The 22,371-nt window shown below is 41.5% G+C and overlaps 1 protein-coding gene across 3 annotated transcripts in view; it reads right to left on the reverse strand.

Annotated features, from left to right (window-relative positions):
- CAMK1D (calcium/calmodulin dependent protein kinase ID) overlaps window positions 1-22,371 on the reverse strand; it is a 216,898-nt gene that overhangs the window by 39,459 nt on the left and 155,068 nt on the right. For all 3 annotated transcript variants that reach the window (XM_027728223.2, XM_027728222.2, XM_027728221.2), the window contains exons 4-5: window positions 5,791-5,929; window positions 1,432-1,558 (exon numbers count right to left, since the gene is read on the reverse strand). In XM_027728223.2, the coding sequence (XP_027584024.1) occupies window positions 1,432-1,558; window positions 5,791-5,929 (266 nt within the window). The remainder of the gene's footprint in view (window positions 1-1,431; window positions 1,559-5,790; window positions 5,930-22,371) is intronic.

Raw genomic sequence — 22,371 nt, forward strand, 5'->3', positions numbered from 1 at the left:
TGAGAGCTTCCTCTACAAAATAGTAAGTTTTCTTATGTAAATGGCTACACTGAGAGGCCATATGAGATCACTCAGTGCCCAAGCACAGTCAAAACTCCCTCATTTCCATCAGCACTTCAGCAAATTATATCTGAGCTTCTCTGTGTCTGAAGACTTATTCTAGTCAGTGCCCATTCCAAAACAAAATAAAACAAGTTTGTTAAGGAGAGAAGAGCTGACAGCAAAAATTATGACAATTGCTATCTCAGCTCAATTCCTGCTACTGCTTAGAAGAAGATTTCCAGTCTGGTGTGATTACACCAGACAGCTACCCAGGTTGTGCAGAGAGCATCCTGACTCATATGTCTTAAAATAAAACAATGATGGGCTGATGGTTTCATAATGGGAAAGCACAGAAATCTGTTCCTTTTCCTGATGTTATCAGGATAGACTGTGTCTGTGCAGCGTGAAGATTATACCCAGAAAAAGGTACCTGGGACAAATCTGTATGTCTGTGTCATAACAGCATAATCTCATACCATGGTATTATCAGAACTATGGAAACAGGTGAGGTGCCAGCTGCTAAGTAAAAGAAGTCTCTGACTGCTGGAAAACATCCAGTTGTTCCTGCCGGAAAAATCTCAGACAAATCTATCCCTGTGGTAGCTGTTTTCACTTTCATGGATTTCATGGATACCCCAGAAATTAATTTTACTGCCTCAGCTGATGATTGGGGGTTATGGTAGGAGGCACAGGCTTGCTGGATGTCTGGTGCACAAAGTGAGCCTTTTAAATAATTTTTGCTCAAGCAGACCCCACCACCACCTGCTGTATAAATCTCACATTCAGCTACTTCAGCTTTTTTTAAAGAATGCTGGCAAACACCCTTCTAATCAGTAGCCTTGTACAATCACTAACAAATGGACAGAAGAACAAAGAATAAATGATAGGAAACAATTTCATAATGTCCAGGAAGGCTTGAGTATCTAAAGAGCTTTTGCATACTGTCATCTGAGTCAGTAACTTAATGTGCTTGTAAGAGAGGATTACTGAACATATCTGAGTAAATGCAGATCTTTCATTTTACTGTCTTCTATCAGAGGAATCTGGAAAATGCTATCCTTTATGATTAAAGGAATACATTACATTAGGAAAAGCTGCTTGATTTTATAGGTTGCAGAATCAATAAGTTTGAGGCTATTCTTTATGTGCTCCTGATTTAGCTACAAGCAGTGTGTTAGAAAAGACTCATTTTGCAAAGGACTAAACACATGAAAGTGAATCCCACCAACTCAGAACAGGATCGCAACCCAAAGGGAAAGAACACACAAGACAAAGCACCATCAAGTTCTGAAATATATCGAATATCTGTAAAATCTCAAGTGCAGCATGTAGCAGCACTAGAAAACACGTGTTATTTAATTTTCAATAAAATGTAACCAAACCTCTTACCGACATAGCCAGGAGTTCCACAGGCTGTGGACATCACATCTCCTTTACCCTCCATCTTTGACAATCCAAAGTCACTGATCATGATTTTTGACTCTTCATCCTGGCTGTAGTAAAGCAGGTTCTCAGGCTAGAAAGGAAATAAGCACAGTGAATTTTGAATATATAAGTTCAGTAACAACATCTGTTGACTCATGCGTTGCATTTAATACAATCCTTAGTTATGTCATACACAAAAATAATTTGTTTCCCCTAAATCTGGAGTTGTTCTTACAACCTATGTGGAGATCCTCTCCTGTAGGCAAAGAATGGAAGAAACTGACACCTGAGCTTTGAATAATTTTTCTGGGATAACAAACTTCTCCTTTGGCAGCTCAGATAAGAACTAAGGCTCATCCCTTACTTGTGAGATGTGTCTGACATATTATCACATCAGAGTGATAAAACCGAAGGATTCATTTGAAATCAAGTAAATATGGTAAATCCAGGTAGTGTAGTGAAATTTTTTATGCAGCATTGGAAAAAAGAAAAAGGAAACTAATAGGTATTAGAGAATTTTTGTATCTTTTCCACTGGAAAAAAACTTTTGAGAGCGGAAATGCCTTTACAGTTAACAGACTTGCAGCAAGGATGTTTTTGCTAGAGCTGATTAGGAAAAAATGCTGTAGCACTAAGCACAGCAACTTGTTTATGCTGAGGGAAAGCACAAATCACTCCACAAAGCCCTGTGACTTTTTATACCAGTGCCAGGTGGGTTGGAGAGCCCAACTATCCTCCATCTGGTGCTGCATAGTCCTGCATCCATGTGTTCTGACTGTGCTACTGCTGTACAGCAGAGCTCTTTCTAGGTGCTGTGAGAGTTCACTTTTTTCCCTACTTAATATCTGAGCTCACAAAAAGCTCCAGCACCTGCTGGCACTCAGACAGCTGGTGGCAACAGGCCCTCGACCTTGGGGGTCTTCACCTATAAAAGTGATGGGAACCCAATGTTTTAAAATAACCTTGGTGTAGTCTTTTGCCCAGAAACTGGTACAAATTCCAACCCTCAGCCTGCTGTGCGCTCCAGGAAATGGTGAGAAGCAGCTGTGGACACACAACATCCTCAAACTCCTTGGGAAACATCCAAGCTTGGATTTGCAGGGAGGAGCAACTGCAGTGCAGCAGCACCAGCATCTGTCCTCCCTTCTTCATGTGCTCTGGGGAAAGAGGGGTTGGAGAAGTGCCAGAGGGTGACATCCCCTCCACCCTACTCTGAGGTTCCCCTTCAGCTTCAAGGGGAGGTTAAAGCATTTTATGGCTCCCCAGCCCCAGCATAAAGTGCTGGCTTTATCCGTGGGACACAACGGCATGAGAGGATCTACAAGGTACATCCACAGCTGTTAGGCAGCTGGGCTGAGATATAAAGGGAAACAGTTTGGTTGTCAAAATAAATATGAAGTTTTACCAGTTATGTTTCTTTCTCATGATGACTCACAAGTCTAGTGCTTTAACTGGCCATTATAATGCTGACATTGTTTTAAGGCTCACAGTTTTATGCCATGTTCTGCCCTTGGTTGGAGTCACCCCTGGTTCTTACTTGTCCACTTCTGATCTGCTGAGGGGTTGGTAGAGCTGGTATTAAAGGAAGACAGTTATTTCCTACCAATTTTTGCTAACTCAGCTCAGGTTCCCACTTATTCATATTTAGGAAGGCCAAGAAACCCATCCATATGAAACTTAAATTTGTTTAAAAGAATTCTGATTCTTCAAGATGGTTAATTCAAAAAGCATTAACAAGGTGGCTCTGCACCAAGTGAAGCTTCTTGAGCCTTCCAGTCCTTTTGTGCATCTCAGACTTCCCTGGACTTCATCTGCTGCCATCTCTTCTGCTGTTGCATTACTTAGATCAGAGACTTGGGGCTCAGACCTGCTTTTCCCAAATACAGCAAGTACTATTTTGGTATCTGAATAACACATAATTACGATAAATAATTGTTATGGATGTTTCATGGGTTGTATTTTTGTAGAGTGGATTCTTTCCCAGAGCTTCATTTTGGGGATCATAATTTGAAACTTACGCTTATCTCGGTATTTTGAGATCATAAAAAGCCTTATTATATCCCTGTTTTTCTCATCATGGTATGTTTGTGCTAACAGAAATTCAGAGCAGGTGCCTTCATATACCGTATTTTCTGAGTAATTTTAACAAATGATACAGTACTGACAAAGACTTGCAAACAAAAAAAGAGCTAATCTTTCCCCCCAAATACCACTGGAGAAGGTTGGTTTGATCTAAATTCAGCATGGCCTTATGTAAGTTCTGAAAGTAATTTGTACGTGAATCCACTTCCCAATGACCAGACCTCATATGTTATTACAGGAACTTTAAAAGAAGATTATTTTTTAAAAAGTGAGAGCTACAACATGCTTCAGATTATAAAGACAAGAATTATGAAGACAGGAATATCAAGAGCTTGTACAATGGAGTAACTGAATTAGGAGGACTCAGACCTGCCTCTGAAAATTTTGGTGGCAGAAAGAAGTCTGAAGTTATTTCCTAAAATCTGAACTTGGGAGCAAGCTGGTCATGTTAAAATACTAAACAATACTTCCATACTGGAATGCTGTGGAACTCTAAAAAATATGAGAATATTTATATGTACATTACAGCAGGAAATGAACAGGAACTGAGGCAGTATGTGAAGACTGCAGGAGATGGAAGCCTAACCAGTGCCTCCTTAGAGAAAATCCATTATCTGGGACAACACCAGGGAGGAAACATTATTTGAGGATATCATTGTGTATCTTCCTTCAGTGGATTCCAAGTTTTGTCTTAAAAATGTGCCAAACCAATACTTAAAAAAAAAAAAGTTTCTACTTTCTATTATTCTACTCTACCTGTTGAAGTGAACATCATAGGATGCTCACTTCTGGCAGAGGTATTTCTCTTGCAGAAACAAGGTGCAAAAAAGCTTGCAATCCTGCAAGCTTGCAATCCACACACAGCTAAAAGATTCCCATCTGGAGTCAAAGATTGGCAGAAGGAAATGGCTGAACTGAGGTTGTCACAAGGGAACGTCATGTCCGTCTGTCTTGGGCACTGCTGCACCTTGGAGAACACCAGTTCTGGTGGTTACACCAGTAATGGGCTGCATTTCTGCCCCATTTCTGCTTTGCATTTAGGGACAAGTCTGTCATCTATTATTTTACACCACACAGCACTTCACATCAGCACTAATTTTTGAGACAATAAAAAGCAAATAAATAGTATCTCTCATAACCACAGTTTCTCATCCATCTGAATGCACAAAAAGGTCACATTCCCAGCACTACAACCTTTGCTAGGAGGAGTAGTTAAAAATTCCAAATGTGCAGTTTAATAATAGATTATATTTAAAAAAGCAATTTAAAAATACATTTAATAAAACCTTGTATTTAAGAAATAAAAAAAGAAAAAAGATCTCTTCCTTGTGGCTCTTGGCTCTAATAATTTTCATTAAGCCTTTCTATAATATGACCTGTTTAGACAAATTCCACTCTCTTTACAGGGGGAAAATTCAAGCTCTGCATCAACATCCAAGGAAACTCCTGTTTGGAGCATCCCTCCAAAGCACCACCATGTTATTCTGATCACCGAATTTTTAGTTTCTGGCAGTAGACTTTGGTAGAATTAAGCAGTTCAAGAACTGAACACGCAGTTTTCTTCTGAGATTCCTATCTTTTTCTAGTATCCTCTGCTAAATTATTATTTAAGATACTAAACATGGGGCGATTTAGCTGCATGCTATGAAATCCAAGCCTTTCTGGTTGTCTTAATGACAGTTTAAGATACTGGAAGGAAATGATAAAAAAAACAATATTTAGGGTTTTTTTTACCAGAAAAGCTGAGAGGTTGTGATGTGACAATATGGTACAGCTGAAAGGAAAATTATCTAAATATCATCACACAATTGTCCTTAGAAGAACCCCTGCTGTTAAGAGTGTCTCCAAAAACACTGGTCCAAATACCATGATAGGAAATCACTCTACTTTCCCATGCTATTTATTGTTACTAATTATTTTTAAGTCAAAGTAAATACAGCACAGCAAACCTGCAAGACACTTTACAGCAACAAACACATCCCAACTGAGATGAGTTTTCTGCCTTAATGCAACAATTCGGGTCTTAACGAGTGGCTTTTCCCCACATCACATGGGAAATTCCCATTGTAACAAGTGATTGCAAAGTCCTCATTAAAACCAATTACGTGGGGAGGCTTCGAAGCTTCTCTACTACGGTAAAACCTCACTGAAACAGCCAATCCAGGGCACAAATGTTAGACTCACATAGTTATGAAACCTTTGCTAACACTGCCCAGGGACTGAGAGATGCTGTGGCCATACCTTGAGGTCCCTGTGCACGATGCCCATCCGGTGCAGGTAGTACACAGCATCCAGGACCTGCCGGATCAGGGTGCTGGCATCCTTCTCCGTGTAGAACCCTTTCTCGACGATGCGGTCAAACAGCTCTCCCCCGGACACTCTGGAAAACACGATGGGAAGCACAAGTGTGAGGATGTGCTTTGTAATGTCCTTTGTACCTCACTAAAGGATGGTCAAGGCCACGCACCAGCCACAGGCAGCCAGAGCATATGTCTGTCTGCAACTCTGGGGGCTCTCCCGCTGTGTCCCAAAGAGGACCACAGGGATGGTGAAGGGTCTGGAGGGGAAGTTGTATGAGGAGTAACTGAGGTCACTTGGTTTGTTAAGCCTGGAGAAGAGGAAACTGAGAGGACATATCACAGTCTTCAACATCCTCATGACAGGAAGCAGAGGGGCAAGTACTGATGTCTTCACTCTCACGACAGTGACAGGACTCGAGGAAACAGCATGAAGTTTAGTCAGGGGAGGTTTAAGTTAGATATCCATAAAAGGTTTTTCACCCAGAAGGTGGTTGAGCACTGGAACAGGCTCCCCAGGGAAGTGGTCACAGAACCAAGCCTGTCTGAGTTCAAGAAGCATTTGGACAATGGTCTCAGGCACATGGTGTGACTCTTGGGGTGTCCTGCACAGGACGAGGAGTTGGACTCGATGATCCTGATGAGTACCTTTCAACTCAGCATGTTTTATGATTCTATGATTTGGGTTTGATTTTATCATAGTCCAAGGACTGGCCAGGTTATGATGGAAAATCAAATCCATCACATATCAGGGAGTGGTCAAAGACTCACTAGTACTTGCAGAGGGAATCACAACCCTACCCCAGCAAGAGCCAGGGGAGCAGACACTGGTTTCCTTGCTATCCCACCCTAGTGAACTTTGCATAGATGAATTTGGTCTGGTGCTGACCCACTCAGGCCCACTGAGGCTCCAAGGCTCCCTCTTAGTATGATCCCTTGGGGTTCACTTCTCACTCCACTGTCCAAGGCTTGGGTTTTGCCCTGGAGAAATGGTCCCATTCTCCTTTCCCCACTGGCAAGTGAAACACATCCAAGAGTTGCTGCCATACCTATAGAACATTAGTTTATTAAAATAGTCTGCATCTCTGACAATTCCAAATGCTCTTAGAGGTCCTCTCACTTACTCATACATTTATGTTCATCTATCAACAGACACAAACTCTTTAGGCAGAGCACGGACTCTGCCCGGCACTGGTTATTGATGAGAAGACGGTTATTGATGAGAAGACAGTTATTGATGAGTAGTGCGGATTATGAGTGCTATTAATCAACAGATGACACAAATGAGGAAAGGATTCCACAACTCAAAGAGGAAAGAAAATAAAACTTTGACATCTCCCTATTTAATGTCTGCTATATTACGCTTTTTCTCTGCCTTGCTAGAAATAACACGTTCTGAACCCAATCTTGAATAAAGAATGGACACATTAAAACTCCCTGGAGGAGTATCTGGGAAAACAAAAGAGGAAAGAAATGTCTGAGTAATTGAAATAATAAAACTGTCAGCAAAAAAACTGTCCTACTAGGGTAAATAAAAAATTTTCCTTTTAACAAGCAAAACCTATTAAAAAATAAAATGTATGCGATATGTTTCTTCAGCAAGCTGCACCACTTAGCATATCATAAATAGCACAGTAAAACTTTCTTTAAAAACAAACCTAATAAAGGGAAAATAACAAATGATTACAATCATTAAATACATATGGACTGGGAGCTTGCCATTACATGAACACTAGGTAATTCAGCCACTCCAGGCAATAATCTGTTTGAATAATGCCATGAAGTCACTTCCTAGGGAAGTTTGGAACCTAAATGGGGGAGAATGCTACCACTAAAAATGAATACATTCAACTTGGAAAATGAAAAGGAACATTAGAAGGAAAAAAAAAAAGAAACCAGATAATCCTCCTATTAAGTGCTAGGCAAACAAACCAAATAGCTTGCTAAAATATTGGCACTGAATTGAAACTGCAGGAAAGGTGAAGCTCACCCAGCATCTGAAGTCCACCAGCAGCCTGAATTAAATCCCTTTCTTTCCTAGTTTCTCACAACAGGAGCTGCATTTCTCACCTATACATATATATACATATATATATCTATATATATACACACGTATATACGTATGCACAGAGTGTTGCTCCAAGCCCCTGCCTGACCCATTGTGTGCTTTGCCAAGGGAAACAAGACACACCTCAACCTCACCATTCACTGAAGGCAGATACAATTTTATCAAATCTGGCTCCTATTAGCTGATTGTCTTTTTATATTTCCCCTGCAGTCCTTTTTTTTTTTTCCTGTGGATTGATTGCACTGAAAATCGAGCCCACACAGTAATTAATACGATGGAATACAGGACAATTCCCCATGAAAATGCAGTGCATGCTGTTTTGCAGTTTCATACAGTTGCTTTTGTTATGTTCAAGCCATGAACTGCTTTAGTAGATACTCATTTACATCGCTTGCTTTCCTGAACAAGGAAACTCTCCTTCGATCTTTACAGAGAGTATACTTCCACAAAACTTTTTCATTAAACTGAGGGAATTTCCCTCCATGCCAGCTCATTCCCCAACCTCCTTAAGCCTCATTCTTTAATTGAAAGCTTTTCTTAGTCAGATTTAGTCCAGTGGATCTACTGTACCCAGGCTCAATCTGTTTATAATTTTATTTCAACACACGGAAAATATTTGCAACCTCTTAAATGATGCACTGCAAAGCAGAGCTGAATCCAAGCACTCAAGAGGAACAGCCAGTATATTTGCAGCCACTTGCTTATTCAGAGTGTCGACAGCATTCCAGGTGTATGCACAGAGTCAAGGGACTCGTGCTCCTATTTATTTGTGTGGTGACTCAGTGTTATGGTACAGGAGGATTTGCATTACGTTTGCACTCATCTATAGTGTCTCCGTGCTGTGGGCAAGATTTCTGGCTGAGGTTCACCTCCCCGGGATGCTCTTCAACTCAGCACCCAAGGCCATGGCTACTTTCCATATGGAGCTTATGTCCATATGGCTTTTCTCCTCCAAAATAGGGTTAACTCAACCGTAATGTCATTGGGAATGCTGCTACAGTGCCCAAGGTCTGACATAAGTCAATGTTGTTACAGGAGCAAACCAGCAAAGGCAGCTGTGGGAGAGCATCTGAGCTCTAAACTCACGGTGGAGATATGGCCTGTTGCTGGTCTTGATCCCGACCTCCTCTACCCTGCTGAGAGGGGACTTGGCATCTGCACTGAACAGATCTGGGCACTCACAAAGCGCTGCTGCCATTTGTTTGTTCCAGCCTTTAATATCCTGAGATAACTATTTTCTTTTTAATGGCAGCACCAGCTTTGCCCTCTCTATGGCAATTCTGAGGCACAGTTGAAACTGCAGGTAGTAAGAGCAGAATTGGGTCTTTGTCTTAAAGAAATTTAAGACAAAATTTTCGGTCCAGAAAGAGAGGGTAGGGGGGTTTTCTCATTAGTGGAAGAGGACTGCTCCTGTTTTGTAGTTGGCATTGGCTCATGGAGCTGGACTCACAAACAACAGCAAAAATAAGCTTTTTCCCCAGCTGATTTCAGTCTTAGGTTCCCCACAAAGAAAAAGGAGGACTAGCCAAGTTCAGTTACCTGAAAAGCATTTAACCTTGGAGCAGCTCAAGTGTCATGCTGTGATACAGAGTAGCATTAGCTCTTCCCAGGGACTCAGCAAAGTAGCCACAACTGCATCTTCTGTACAGATGCCTGTGTGGACTGCCTGGATGGAGCCTGTGTGGTTCCAACCCTTGGTCCTTGCTCAGCCACCAAACAGTGGGTCTCCCCTGTTCATCAAGCATCATGGGGAAAGCCCAGCACTTGGAGAAGGGCTTCAGCTGGGAGTTCACATTGCACGTGGACACTCCAGCACATGCCCTGCCTGGCTCCAGCAATACAGGAAACAATTTCAAAACAATGACCAGAACATTCATTTAGTTTAGAATGAAAAGAAATCCCAAACCGAGCTATAAATATGAATACTTTTCACTTCTACTACACCTTTTACCTGAGGCTACATGCCTTTACTACATATCATTGACTATCCACATGAGGAAAGCCAGAATAGACATTATTTCCATTTTTTCACTGCAGAAAATAAAGACAGTAACTTCCAGACTTGATCCTTTGAAACAACCAGGACATACAATAATGTCCTCTTCCATGAGCCCTTACCCCACTAAGAATCACAGAATCGTTTAGATTGAAAAAGACCTTTAAGATCATCAAGTCCAATCATTTACCAAGCACTGCCAAGCCCACCACTAAACCATGTCCCCAGGTGCCACATCTATGTATCTTTTCAAAACCTCCAGGAATGGTGGTTCTGCCACTGCCCCGGGCAGCAGCCCGTGCCAGGGCTTGACAACTCTTCTGGTGAAGAAATTGTTCCTAACATCCAATTTAAACCTTCCCTGGCACAACTTGAGGCCACTTCCTCTTATCCTATTGCTTGTTACTCGGAACAAGAGGCCGATCCTTACCTCACTACAACCTCCTGTCAAGGAGTTGTAGAGAGTGACAAAGTTCTCCCTGAGCCTCCTTTTCTCCAGGCTGAACACTCCTAGCTCCCTCAGATGCTCCTCATCAGACGTGTGCTCCAGACCCTTCCCCAGATCCGTTGCCCTTCTCTGGACACCTTCCAGCACCTCAATGTGTGTCTTGTAGAGAGGGGCCCAAAACTGACCCCAGGATTCGAGGTGTGTCCCCAGGTGCTGAGCACAGAGGGACAATCATTGTCCTAGTCCTGCTGGACACATTATTGTTGATACAAGCAAAATGCAGTGCCGCCAGCATCCAGATTGAAGAGGGGCAGTAGGACACAGCTTGACCACATGATAACAGAGACGTTATCTGCAATTCTGGTGGGGAAACACAGATTGCACTCTGTTTCCAGGGTTTCCTGAGATAAAAGCTTCCATATCTAATGTTTCATTAAGGAGACTTCATGCATTGATCAAATGATCAGATAATGCAGATCTCTCAGAGGATCTAGCCTGGTGTTGGTGTTTGCAATAAATTCCTACAGCTCTCTAGTCTGGGGACAGCTACAGAAGGTTTGTCCAGCTCTCATGAAAATGAACATGGAAACAGAGAGAGATGTTAAAAACAGAATTCCTGTCCCTTGTTATACTTTTAATCTTCTATTTTCCTGGCAGGATTTGGGGATTTTGCTTCTTGTTTTTTCCCAGTTTGATGTTTAAATGCAGATCTAAACCTCCAGCACAAGCTGCCACACTGAGTGTCTCGGTTTAGGACAGGTTTTAAAAAACTTCAAAATGACAATGGCTCTGTGTACATAGATGAGCTACCTCGTTATTTGGTCTCTGAGTGTGTACACTGTTGGCTGAACCCTTCTCAGACAATAAAAAAGGTCCCTGAAAGACCTTGCAACGCTCATTAGAGGCAAAGGAGAGGGCACTCTAACACTGTCCTAGTAATTACTCAGGCTCAGTTCAAGTCCTCGTCACTACACACTTTTCATGTTTTTGGAATTTCTAATTTACAGACATAACTTGGAAGAGATGAAGAAACATTTCAGCATTACTATTACACCTTCACTTTACATTAGCCCATTTCACCATCAGTTAAAGAACCAAACTGACAAACAAAAAGAAAACCTGCTGCAGGTAAGGAAAAAGGATGTTATAAACCTTTTTCTGAAGCATCTGATTCATTTGCAGCACCATCAGGAAAGCAGAATGTGTAGAGTTTCAAAGAAATACTTTGAAGAAAAATGAGCACCAAACAAAAACTCCCTTGCAATTTAAGGCTCCTAAACTCATAAACATAAGGCAAGAGCCAATCCCTCGGAATTTCTGGTGTTTTTGCCAGCAGTGTGAAACCTGAACCAGCACACTGTAGGTCACACTAGCAGGTACCTGCCAGACTGCCACCTCAGCGGGGCTGCCTGGTGAGGGCACCCCTCCATATGTTAGCCTACAGGTGAATTAATACATGAATAGAAGAACAAATAAATGCTGGAACTAAAAATATGTTAGTCATATTAATGTATTCATGTTACCCTTTCTTTCTCTTGGGGGGACCATCTGTGTGTACAGATAAATCCTCCCATTTATTCACCCCTGCATCCCCTTCTGTTATCAAGTGTAGGAGCCTTTCTGCTTGTTTTAGAAGCTTGAAAAATAACACCCTTTGAAATATCACTTTGACTTCTTTGCCATTTGGCAAAACATTGATGTTTTTCTTCTCCGTCTCTTTTGTAGTACAGGCTGGAATTGCTCTGGATCATTTACTGCTTGACAGTTTAATTGCTTTTTATCAAGAGTCTTATTGATGAACTCATCAATGGTGGATTTACATGAAGAATCCCAACAAAGCTATTCAGAGTTTGTCGGCTTTTCCCTCCAGAATCATGTAAAGTACAGCTGAAGCTTCACTGCAGTTAAAGTCATGGTCCATTCTCCACTGGACAAATCACCAATACATCATGTTGGGTTAGAAGAACCACCATTGAAACACAGACACGTCCCTAGGGACTCACTGCTTAAACATGCAGATTAGGGATGCCTAATGAAAAGAGGACCGATTTCAGAAATTTGGAGCAGTAGGCCTTCCAGGACAATATGAAAAGTAAATATGAGCATTACCCTGTAACTGAGAACAGCTTATCGATCAGAAGTTACACATTCACAGCTTCCTACAATATAAATCAGAAAACGCACAGAACTCAGCATGAAGCTGAAGTGTGAGGGGAGATAAGAGAGACTGAAGGGACTACTCCTGGGAAGTTCTGGCTTTGAGCATTACTTTTCTCTAATGAAGGAATTCTTATTAATACAAATATTTCCATTTTTAAAATGTATTTTGTTTTTAATGGAGGGCTTTTCTGTTTGGCTTTAAACTTCCTCTGCATTGTGAAAATGCATGAGAACCAGAAAGCAAACCTGAACAGCATGCTGTTTAAAAGGAAAGAGAAATTGGCCTCCCTCATCTCATTGTTCAAATGAAGTAACACATTAAAAGAAAATAAGTAAACAGATTAATAGATTTTGAGACCCAGAAAGGAACATTATGATTACTCAGTCTGACCTCTTGCAAATAAAAGTACGTGATTAAAATTCTCATTGTACCAATAATCTAAGGTGTTAATCAAACAGGGACAGCTATTGCTATAGAATTGTTGTATGGCCTATAGAGACTTGCCTTACTTGCTGTATATCTCAGAAAACTGCCCTGGCTTTCTCAGTTGCAGCACATCATAAAATATCCAACTTGAATAAGGAGAGGACTTTTCTTGTTATTGTAGCTTTAAATCACCCAGCTTAAAATCTGATTGTAACATAAATATATGCTCCAAGGCCACCAAAGAAAGAACATGAGATTAGTTTTGGTTTATTTTTCTAGAACACAGGTGTGTGCATACGGCAGAGAGGGATGGGTGGATGTTAGCACCCTCTCCTTTGATAGTGCTGTTCAATCACTGAATCACAGAATCATTCAGGTTTGAAAAGACCTCCAGGATCATCAAGTCCAACCTTTAACCAAACACCACCATGCCCACTAGAACATATTGTGAAGTGCTACGTCTACTCAGTTTTTAGACCCTTCAAGGGATGGTTACTCCACCACTTCCCTGGGCAGTTCCAATGCTTAACAACTCTTTGAGAGAAGAAAATTTTCCTAATATCCAACCTGAACCTCCCCTGGTGCAACTTGAGGCCATTTCCTCTTGTCCTGTTCATAGTTTCCTGGGAGAAGAGAGCGAGTCCCACCCAGCTACAACCTCCTTTCAAGCAGTTGTAGAGAAAATGCAAAGCAAGACTGCCGTGGCATTTATTCTGGGGGCCTGATGGTTCTTCAGCCCTTCATCTCCCCTCTGATGGTGTCTGCACCAAAGGGTTGCTCCCCACCCTGAGGGGCTGTCTTTGGAAAAAACTGGGCAAAAATGGTGCGGTAATTTTTCTGAACCAAACTGAGTAAACTAAAACACTTTTTTCCCCTGCATTAAAAGTTTCATGTGACATTTGCTGAGCAGCTGTAGTGAGGTTGTGTTTTGGAGAACAGACCTCTGTTTCCACTGGGACAAGACTGTTAAGTCTCTGGAAAGCTCAGCTCAGGGATGTAATGTAGTTTGGCAGTTCAAATCTTTGGAGACAACATTTTCCTTCACAGAATCCCCATTGCAGGGATCTTTTGAGGTCCATGATTCTTCAAGGTCAACACTGTCTTGTTTTATGCAACATTTTATTCCATCTTCAAAGATCCGACATTATATTCAAAATTTCCCCTGGTCCCATCAGCTGTAAAAAGTGTGACAGAACTAACAGGAACCAAGTCACAAAGGACATCAGGTTTTCAAGTCTGTTGTGATTACACCTTTCTGACTGACAGCTTATGACAGCCCTCCAAAGAAGTCGTAAATGCCCCATCCCTGGAAACATAAAAGGTCAGCTTAGATGAGGCTCTGAGCAACCAGATCTAGTTGCTCATTGCAGGGGGAGTTGGACCAGGTGGCCTTAAAGGTCCTTTCCAACCCAAATTATTCTATGCTTCTATGACATAAAGGTTGGTGCCTCAGCCTGTTTTTCTACATGGCTCTGCATTAAATGAAAAGGCAAAGCTGAAGCTTAGCAATGGTGACTTTCACTTGTGACCTCTTGCTTGTTGTGTGGGCATATATATATATCTATCTCTATATATGTGATTTTGTTGTGTCAACCTTTTTCACTTTGCTTCTAGAAAATGGAAAAGTACAGCTCTGTAGACAAACCACCACTCAAAATACATTTTCCAGTGTCTGAGGGCTGGAACAATGTATTTCCTAACTGCTCTCTTATTCTTCCACCTCTCCATAAAATAAGCGGATGGTTAAAATCTGGAGGAGATTCCTCACCTGACAGCAATTTAAAACTAGGTCATGTTTCAGCACTAATAGGTTTGGTTTATTTTCCTTTTGACTTGTTTTCCAACGGAAACCAACCTCGATGTCCTGCCAGCACTAACTGGGAAGAACAGACCTAAAAATAATGAAAACCGATGCAACTGAAAACAGATACTGTAAATTACGCAATGTATAGTAAACAATTTTGAAATATTAGATGAATGCAGCACTAGGAATTGTCCTAAATAATAAAAACGAGCACAGAAAAGTACAGTAAAGTCACTCCCAGTTGGAGCTCAAACAGCCCAGATTTTCTGTGAATTATATTTAACAGAAATTTTGGGGTGTGGGTATATTCCTTTTTCTGAGACCGACTTGCTTTCCACTTGCTTTCTCTCAAGTAAGTTTGCAGACAGATGTCACCACAGAAATAGCTGCTGTAAAGATAATACTGAGTAATACTTGCCTCAGTGCAAAAGAGCTTTGAAGTTCCTTACATCCCCTGTATCTCACATAAATTCTACCTTTTTTTTTTTTTTTTTTAGCTTTTCTCTGGGATTTACAACATTGAGCCATCCCTTTGTCCTGGACAAACACAACCCTGGAAAATTTATTTTGAACTAAAAAGAAAGAAGTGCAGTCAACTGGTCAAAGTATGTTGTTGCAAAAATCAGCTTGCCAGGCAGTTTGTAGAGACAATAAATTGGGAGCTAAATATTAAAATCAAACAGACCAATTTAAGTCTAAATTATATATGTATCTTGTTTTATCAAACAGCTACAAAAACTATAGATACATTTAAAACACCATTAATATATTCTCTAAAGTGTCAAGAAACTTGAAGAGAATTGATAACCACAAAATTCTACTTCCTTATAATCAAGTATTTCTTATGAAATCTGCAAGTAACTTAAGTAAATACATGAAAAACCCATTTTATTGCATATGCACAATTTTAGGATATAAAATTCCTATAAAAATCAGGAAATATATGTTGGAGTTGAAATATGTGTTGGAGTTGTCAAGGGCAGTCCCCTGAAATACTCTGTGGCCATGAAAAATCCAGCAGAAGGTTTAGGAGAAAACTGAGTGCAAAGTAGAAAACAATTTCTCCTTCTAAACATCCATGGAACACTCACACTTTCAATATTTTTGAGGAAGTTCATCTCATCAAATCTTGCAAGCCTAGAGAATGAGCACCCATATGAGACATGCCACAGTCATCTCCTCCAGCCAGCACAGGGAAACATTTCTAGGGTGTGATGCTGCCAAGGGCAGCATCACTCTATGGTGTGGGGAGCAGAAATGTCCATTTCTGTGTTCATTTGAACAAATCCCACCTTGATGATCTTTATGGAAAGAGTCCAGAAGATGCTTTGGCCAAAAGCAAAACCAAAACTGGGGAAGTACAGAGAAGAAAAGCAACCAGGACCAGAGAACTTCTCCATGAGAAGAGAGAACACATTTTACAATGAAAAGAGATGAGAGAGGAGATCTGAAAGCACTCTACAAAATCACAGATTCACACAGACACAGAGTCATTATGGCTGGAAAAGACCTCTAAGATCATCGAGTCTGACCGTTAATCCAACACTGCCAAGTCCACCACTAAACCATTCATGAAAAGGATGGAGCATGGGTAAGGGAAATATAAAGAATTATTTCACATCACAGATGAGAAATGGGGGACCTAACGGAATTAGCAGGTGGTGGATTTAAGACAAAAGCCTTTGTCATCTGAGGAGCAATCCTGGAACAGATGAATCTTTGGTATGACCCAATAAAACTGTGCTCATGTTCTTATGTTTGTGCTCATCAAATTAATTATTGAATTATTCACTCGACTCTGGTCTGAATGTGCATACCTACATTAAGGGAGTCTTTTGATTCATTCACTTAAAATCAAATATGACAGATTCATAGATTTTAAAGCCATTATGATAATCTAATCTGACCCCAGACAAAACAAAGATGGTACAATTTTTGCCTCCAATCCATAGCTCCTAGCTGGACAAAAGACTATCATTTAGCAGTGTAGCCAGGCTTGACTTGGAAGATACCAGTAATCCCTTGTCTGCTTTGTTCAGTAGTTAATTACACACACTGACTAATTACATTGAGGGTTTTTCCGACGATAATTTCTGATGTCCTGTCACTGGAACCCTTTTAACACTGTCTGCAGACTCTTTAGCTATATTAAAGCAACTTTATTCTATTTAGGTTTTGGTAATCTCATTTTTCTCACTTCTATCTGAAGTTTCTCTCATAAAATAATATTGTATTCAACAGCCACCTGTGGAGGTATCCTTTTTGAAGAGCCAGCTAGAAGTTGAGTGTAGATACGGTGATGCTCATTTCCAGTTCTCCATTTGGAATGTTAAATTACCATGTTAAGTATCTTCACTTACATCTGCATCAGTAATGAACTGGCTGTTCCCAGACAGGATATGGACCAGTACTAGGTATCTGTATTTCAATACTGAATCAAATCTAAACAGAATATAGAGTTTCCAATTACCAGTCTCTTCTGAACATCATTTGATCACTCTACTTCATCTCGAGAGTTTATTTTGCTGCTATTCAATCAAGATATTCCTGTTTTCCACAGTGAAGATTGAATTTCTGCAATTTTGAGCAGTGTAGAGAGACATCAAGCTAAGTTCTTACAGTTTGGATGCAATTGCAGCTGAATAAAACTTATGTGACTGTTCAGAGCAATATTACATATTTAGCCAGCAAATTCACTTTCAACAGGGCACTTGTAAAGTCATTGAAAGAACCAGGAGAAACAGGTATTGAATTTGGAAACCTCAGGATTGCACGTAAACTGATTAATCTCTAAAGAGGGACAGTGGGCACACGCCATGGTGAGTGAAGATGAGCCGCAAACACAGCCACATCAAACCTGTTAAAAGCGTTGTTTAGGGCAAACACACTGGTCTAAATCCCACTGCTCCAACCCTACTGCAATCCATGATGTTGAGCACTCCTTGCTGTGTCCCACCTGAGGCTTTCACCTACCCTGTTAATCACAATTTTTCACATTACCCATTCTTTCCCAGCTCCTTGCACAAAGCCTGCAAGTGGTTCGTGTGATTCATGATGCTGCTTGTGCGTTGCTGATGGGCCAGGAACAGCACCGGCGACTCAAGCTCCATGTTTATTTGCAGATGGCCAGATGCCTTCTCCCACTAGGAACAGCTGATTTCCAAGCTGTGCCCTTTGCACAGATAAGGCACAGCAGAGACCAAGAGGACTCACTGATTTATTGTGGTTTGGCTGGAGGGTGGGCAGCACAGATATTCTCTCACGGTCTTGAGGGAAGATTTATGATGTACAAAGGAGAAAGTTTCTTAGGAAAAAAAAAAAAGGCATCTGGTCTCAATTCTCAATATTCTCCAAAAACCCCTGAAGTCAGGCATGTGAAACGCCAGTGCTCATGTGATTTCTGCTCTTTGACTACCATGGGATGAGCTCTTCAAGGAGATGCTGTCCACGGCATCCCCATGAGAGATGAGAGGAATGAGGTGCCACCAGCAGCCAATGAAGCGCGGGTAAAACTGTCCAGCAGAAAGGACAGCCTCCAAAAATGCTGGGAAACAATGAGTGAAACCAGCTGGACATGGAGAAGACAGAAAGAGAGATCCTGCCAACACCCTGGGCTTGCTCAGTCCGTGTTGGCTGCCTGGCACTAAAACCAAGTACCACAGATTTACTGCTTTTGTTGTGTGCGATAGCTGAATTTTTTGCCTTCTGAAGGAAAGAACCCAACCTTCTGGGAAGACAACTGTTTACTAACAAGATACAGCAGGAGCATAGTTCACAAAAGAGAAAGTTTCCAGAATGTCCACACAGAGGTGCCCCGGGGCTTATTTTAATAACTCTTCAATTATTGCCTTACTGGTGTCTGTTTTAGTCCAGGCCATTGAGATGTTTCTAATGGAAATAACCAATTCATCACAGAGACAATTTCCAAGAATATAATCACAGAGATGAAAACAGACACACGCACATGCTAATAATGAGGACTAGAGAAAAAGAGGGAAGATTTTATGATTCTGCTATTTTTAAAGGCAGCTACTTGCTCCTGCATCTTAATAAACCAGGCTGGACAACTGCCAGGTGCTCTGGGTTTTTGCTGGGACTGTCCCTTAGCCTTGAGAGATATTTCAAATATTCACTTATACATTATTGCTCCAAGGGTGCCATCTATTCTAACTCTTTATACAGTTGCCTTGACACAGAAAATTGAAGTCTCCAGCTAATTATTTGTTAATCAACACAAGTAGCTCCACAGTAATTGTCTTTTCAAGACAGAAGAGCAAATCGATGCCAAGAAGCAAACGCTTAAAGGTCATGCTCACTATTTTAGGAGTTGTGTTACCATTGCTGTGCCTATTTCTGTAATAACTTATAATGGATGGATTACTGACAAGCCGTAAAAGGTGATGTTTTTAAAAGTAACCCCCTGATTGCCACAACAAGTAATCAAAGTTAGCAGAGAAAATGGAAAAAAGCTGATCCAGATTGCCTCAGATGCAGTAATCTGTGGAAGCTACATCCAAAAGCCCAATGCACCTCGATTCAAAGACTCTTCTCTGACTCACAGCAAACACCTGAGTCACCTTCCCAAAGTCGGACCCTCACTGTGTGGGTGTAAGTGGTGCTGGGGCAGGACACAGTGACAGTCCTGCCCATCCCTCACCACAGCATCATAAAAATCCCCTTTCCAGGCGTGGCGTCTCAAAGGCAGCTCCCAGGAAGAACCACCCCAAGGCAGAATGGGCAAAAAGTGAAGACATGGTCCTCATTTCCCTCAAGCCACCCCAACCTCCAAAGAGCCCAACAGGACTATCCCAAAGCCTCAAGCAAGCCTTGTTGCCTCCCTCTGTTACCCACGCACTGTGCACAGTTCTTCACTGAGCTCTACCTCCCGGGGATCGTAAAGGGTATAATTTCCCCATGTTTCACATTTCATACTTAAACTCCCTATAAAATCTCATTTGTGAGCAAGCCCCAAGCAACAGCAGAAGTACAAGCTGTAAAACTGCTTCAGCTTCAGACCACAGCCATGGAAATGCTCCTCCCAGCTCAGCCTTGCTGCTCCTGGGGAGGCTCATGGCGGGAGATGACTCCAGGAGTGAGCTTTCCGACAGGCAGACTGGCCAAAGACAGATCAGGTATACACCAGCACAGTGGTCTGGGGCCTTATCCAACTTGAGGGGGATCCAAAGGGTTGTGCTGATGGGTGTAATGCTGAGCTGGTTTGAACTGCCACCATAACAGCTCAGTACATCCCACAGGGAATCCTCAACATTAACATTTACTTGCTGTCTACATAATTTGGCCAGTGTAGGATCTGTTAAGATCCTGGGCATTCCTGCTAACAAAACTACATGGCCTCATAATTTCTTGTATTCAGTTGTCACTTAAAGAAGTAAATTTTTAATTTTTCTTTTCCATTTTATAGGGATACTCCTAAGTCCTGGAGTATCCCAGTATCTCCAATCCTGGCTCCTTAGTGTCAGTTGCATATATTAGAAACACAGTTATGTGAAAACTAAAATCAAAAGCCCATCTGCCATTCCAAACTGATCAAACCTAAAAAATAATCTAGCAAATGTAACCCTGGGCTGTGTGATTTATACACTTAAGAACATTAGAAAGTTAATAAAGTGGACGGACATAGGTCTTTTTTTTTCTAATATGGTATTCAAAGCACATTTCAAAAACTCATGGACAAAAAAGAAATGCAGACTTTGGCTACAGGGCTCATCAGCCCTACACAGCAATCTCGAGTGTCCAGAATTTTGCAATAACATCTGACAAGTAATGCCCCATGCATTTAGGTAAAGAATGCCACTGTTATAACCTTTTTTTTAAAGAGTCAGTGCCTTGTATGTGCATATAACCCATGAGAGAGCTTTTGTAGGACCCTCGCTTTTGTCGAGCAGCAACTGCTTTTCTGCATGAGAGGGATACAGAGATTGAAAATAGAGAAAATGGTATTAAAACTCAGTGCTCTCAGTCCAGACACTGCCAGGGAGGCACTGTGTATCCCAAAGCCAGTGCATTCAAGTCAGTGAACTGCTACTACACTGGTCCAAAGGAAGAGACCAAAGAAAAGCTGTGGGTAAATACCCACAGCTACATGGTCTGACCTCTCTGCAATCTTTGGTTGCCTGCATACCAAGGAAAGTATCATTAACAAAGAAATGGCAAAGAAATGAATACTACTGCAGTATTTACATCTGTTACAATATGAGAGCTACCACACAACCCCATAATTCTCCTCAGAACTCTTGTGCCAGCAGGCAGGGAGGTGTGAGACAGGCAGGATCTGCATTTCCCTGCAAACAAAGGGCATGGCCAAGGGAAGAGCTTCAACCCGGGGGTTTAACCTTTAACCTTTGCTCTGCCACACATCTCCCCTGTAACCTTGGGCAAGCCACTGAAGGATAACTCTGAAAAGGGACTTAGGTCTCTTGAGGGGGAATTAGGCATCTGTGACCAAAGGGTTTGGATAACCTGGGTGCTGCTGCTGCCAACAGGTCAAGACTTGCCATGTAATCAACTGTGAGCAGCAAACCTCCCAGGAATTAGGGCACAAACTCTGCTTCCCCCTCCAATTTGACAAGAGGAGAGGGGAATCAAGTCCAAAATCCAACTCTTGGAAAGTGCCCTAAACCTTAGGGTGTTTTCCATACTTCCTTCTGAAAGTGTTCCACCTCTCAGAAAAGAACTCAAGACTCCCTCAGCACCGTAACACTTCCTGAGCACTGCGACTGCTGTATTGAAGACAATGTCATGGAGCAGTAACAGGGTCCACTAAAAAGAATGTCAGTTGTTCCCTTAACCTTTGTTGGGAGCCAGATTAATCCCTTTAAAGAAATATGTTGATCCTGTCATTCTTTTATTGGATGGCAATCTTAAGTCCGTGTCTTCCACGACTAACTGAAAAATGACCGAGCTGAGTTTGGTCTTGCAGAGAGAGCACAGCCACCTCTCCAGCAGCCAAACCAGGTGTATTTATGCAATGGAAGAAGCCATTCACTGCAGTCACTTGTTACAGACCAGTACGGAAAACAGATCTCACACTGATGATTTATGAAGTGTTTTAGGCAGCCCTTTAATAATGAGTTATAACCAGGTATGAACATCCAAAGCCACTGACGAAAATGCCCTCGTGCTCTTGCTGTGTTATTTGTGCTGCCCTGGTTGCAAGAACTCAGCTCTCCAGTCCAGCTTCTCAGCCCAGCGCCAGAATTGACCCGTCTCAGTGCCACAGATGTCTGTTTTCTATTTGGCTGTGGTATTCCCTGTGCAATATTAAAATGTTATCAATTCAGTTTAACAGGCCAAGTAAAGGCCTTAGTCAACCATTTAACCGCTAAGTAAAACATATGGCAAATGCATATCAGTCCAGGGGTTGCATTAAAAGTTTAAGGGTTCAATTAAGAGGAATCTTGCCGGTGTGTTCTCATGAGGTTAGGAAAACAGAAATGCCAAATGCTTCCCCCCCTTGCAGCTGTTAAGCACCAGGCTGGAAACCCTTGTTAGAGTGTTTTTTGTTACAGTGCTATTCCGGCATATTAAAAGCACCTCTGTATAATACTCCATTAAAATAAACTATTTATTGGGAAAACAGAGCTGATATTTTTATGATTTTG

This window comes from Pipra filicauda, unplaced genomic scaffold (genome assembly GCF_003945595.2).
Source record: "Pipra filicauda isolate LSUMZ 115617 unplaced genomic scaffold, ASM394559v2 scaffold119_size3216105_pilon, whole genome shotgun sequence".
Lineage (NCBI taxonomy): Eukaryota > Metazoa > Chordata > Aves > Passeriformes > Pipridae > Pipra > Pipra filicauda.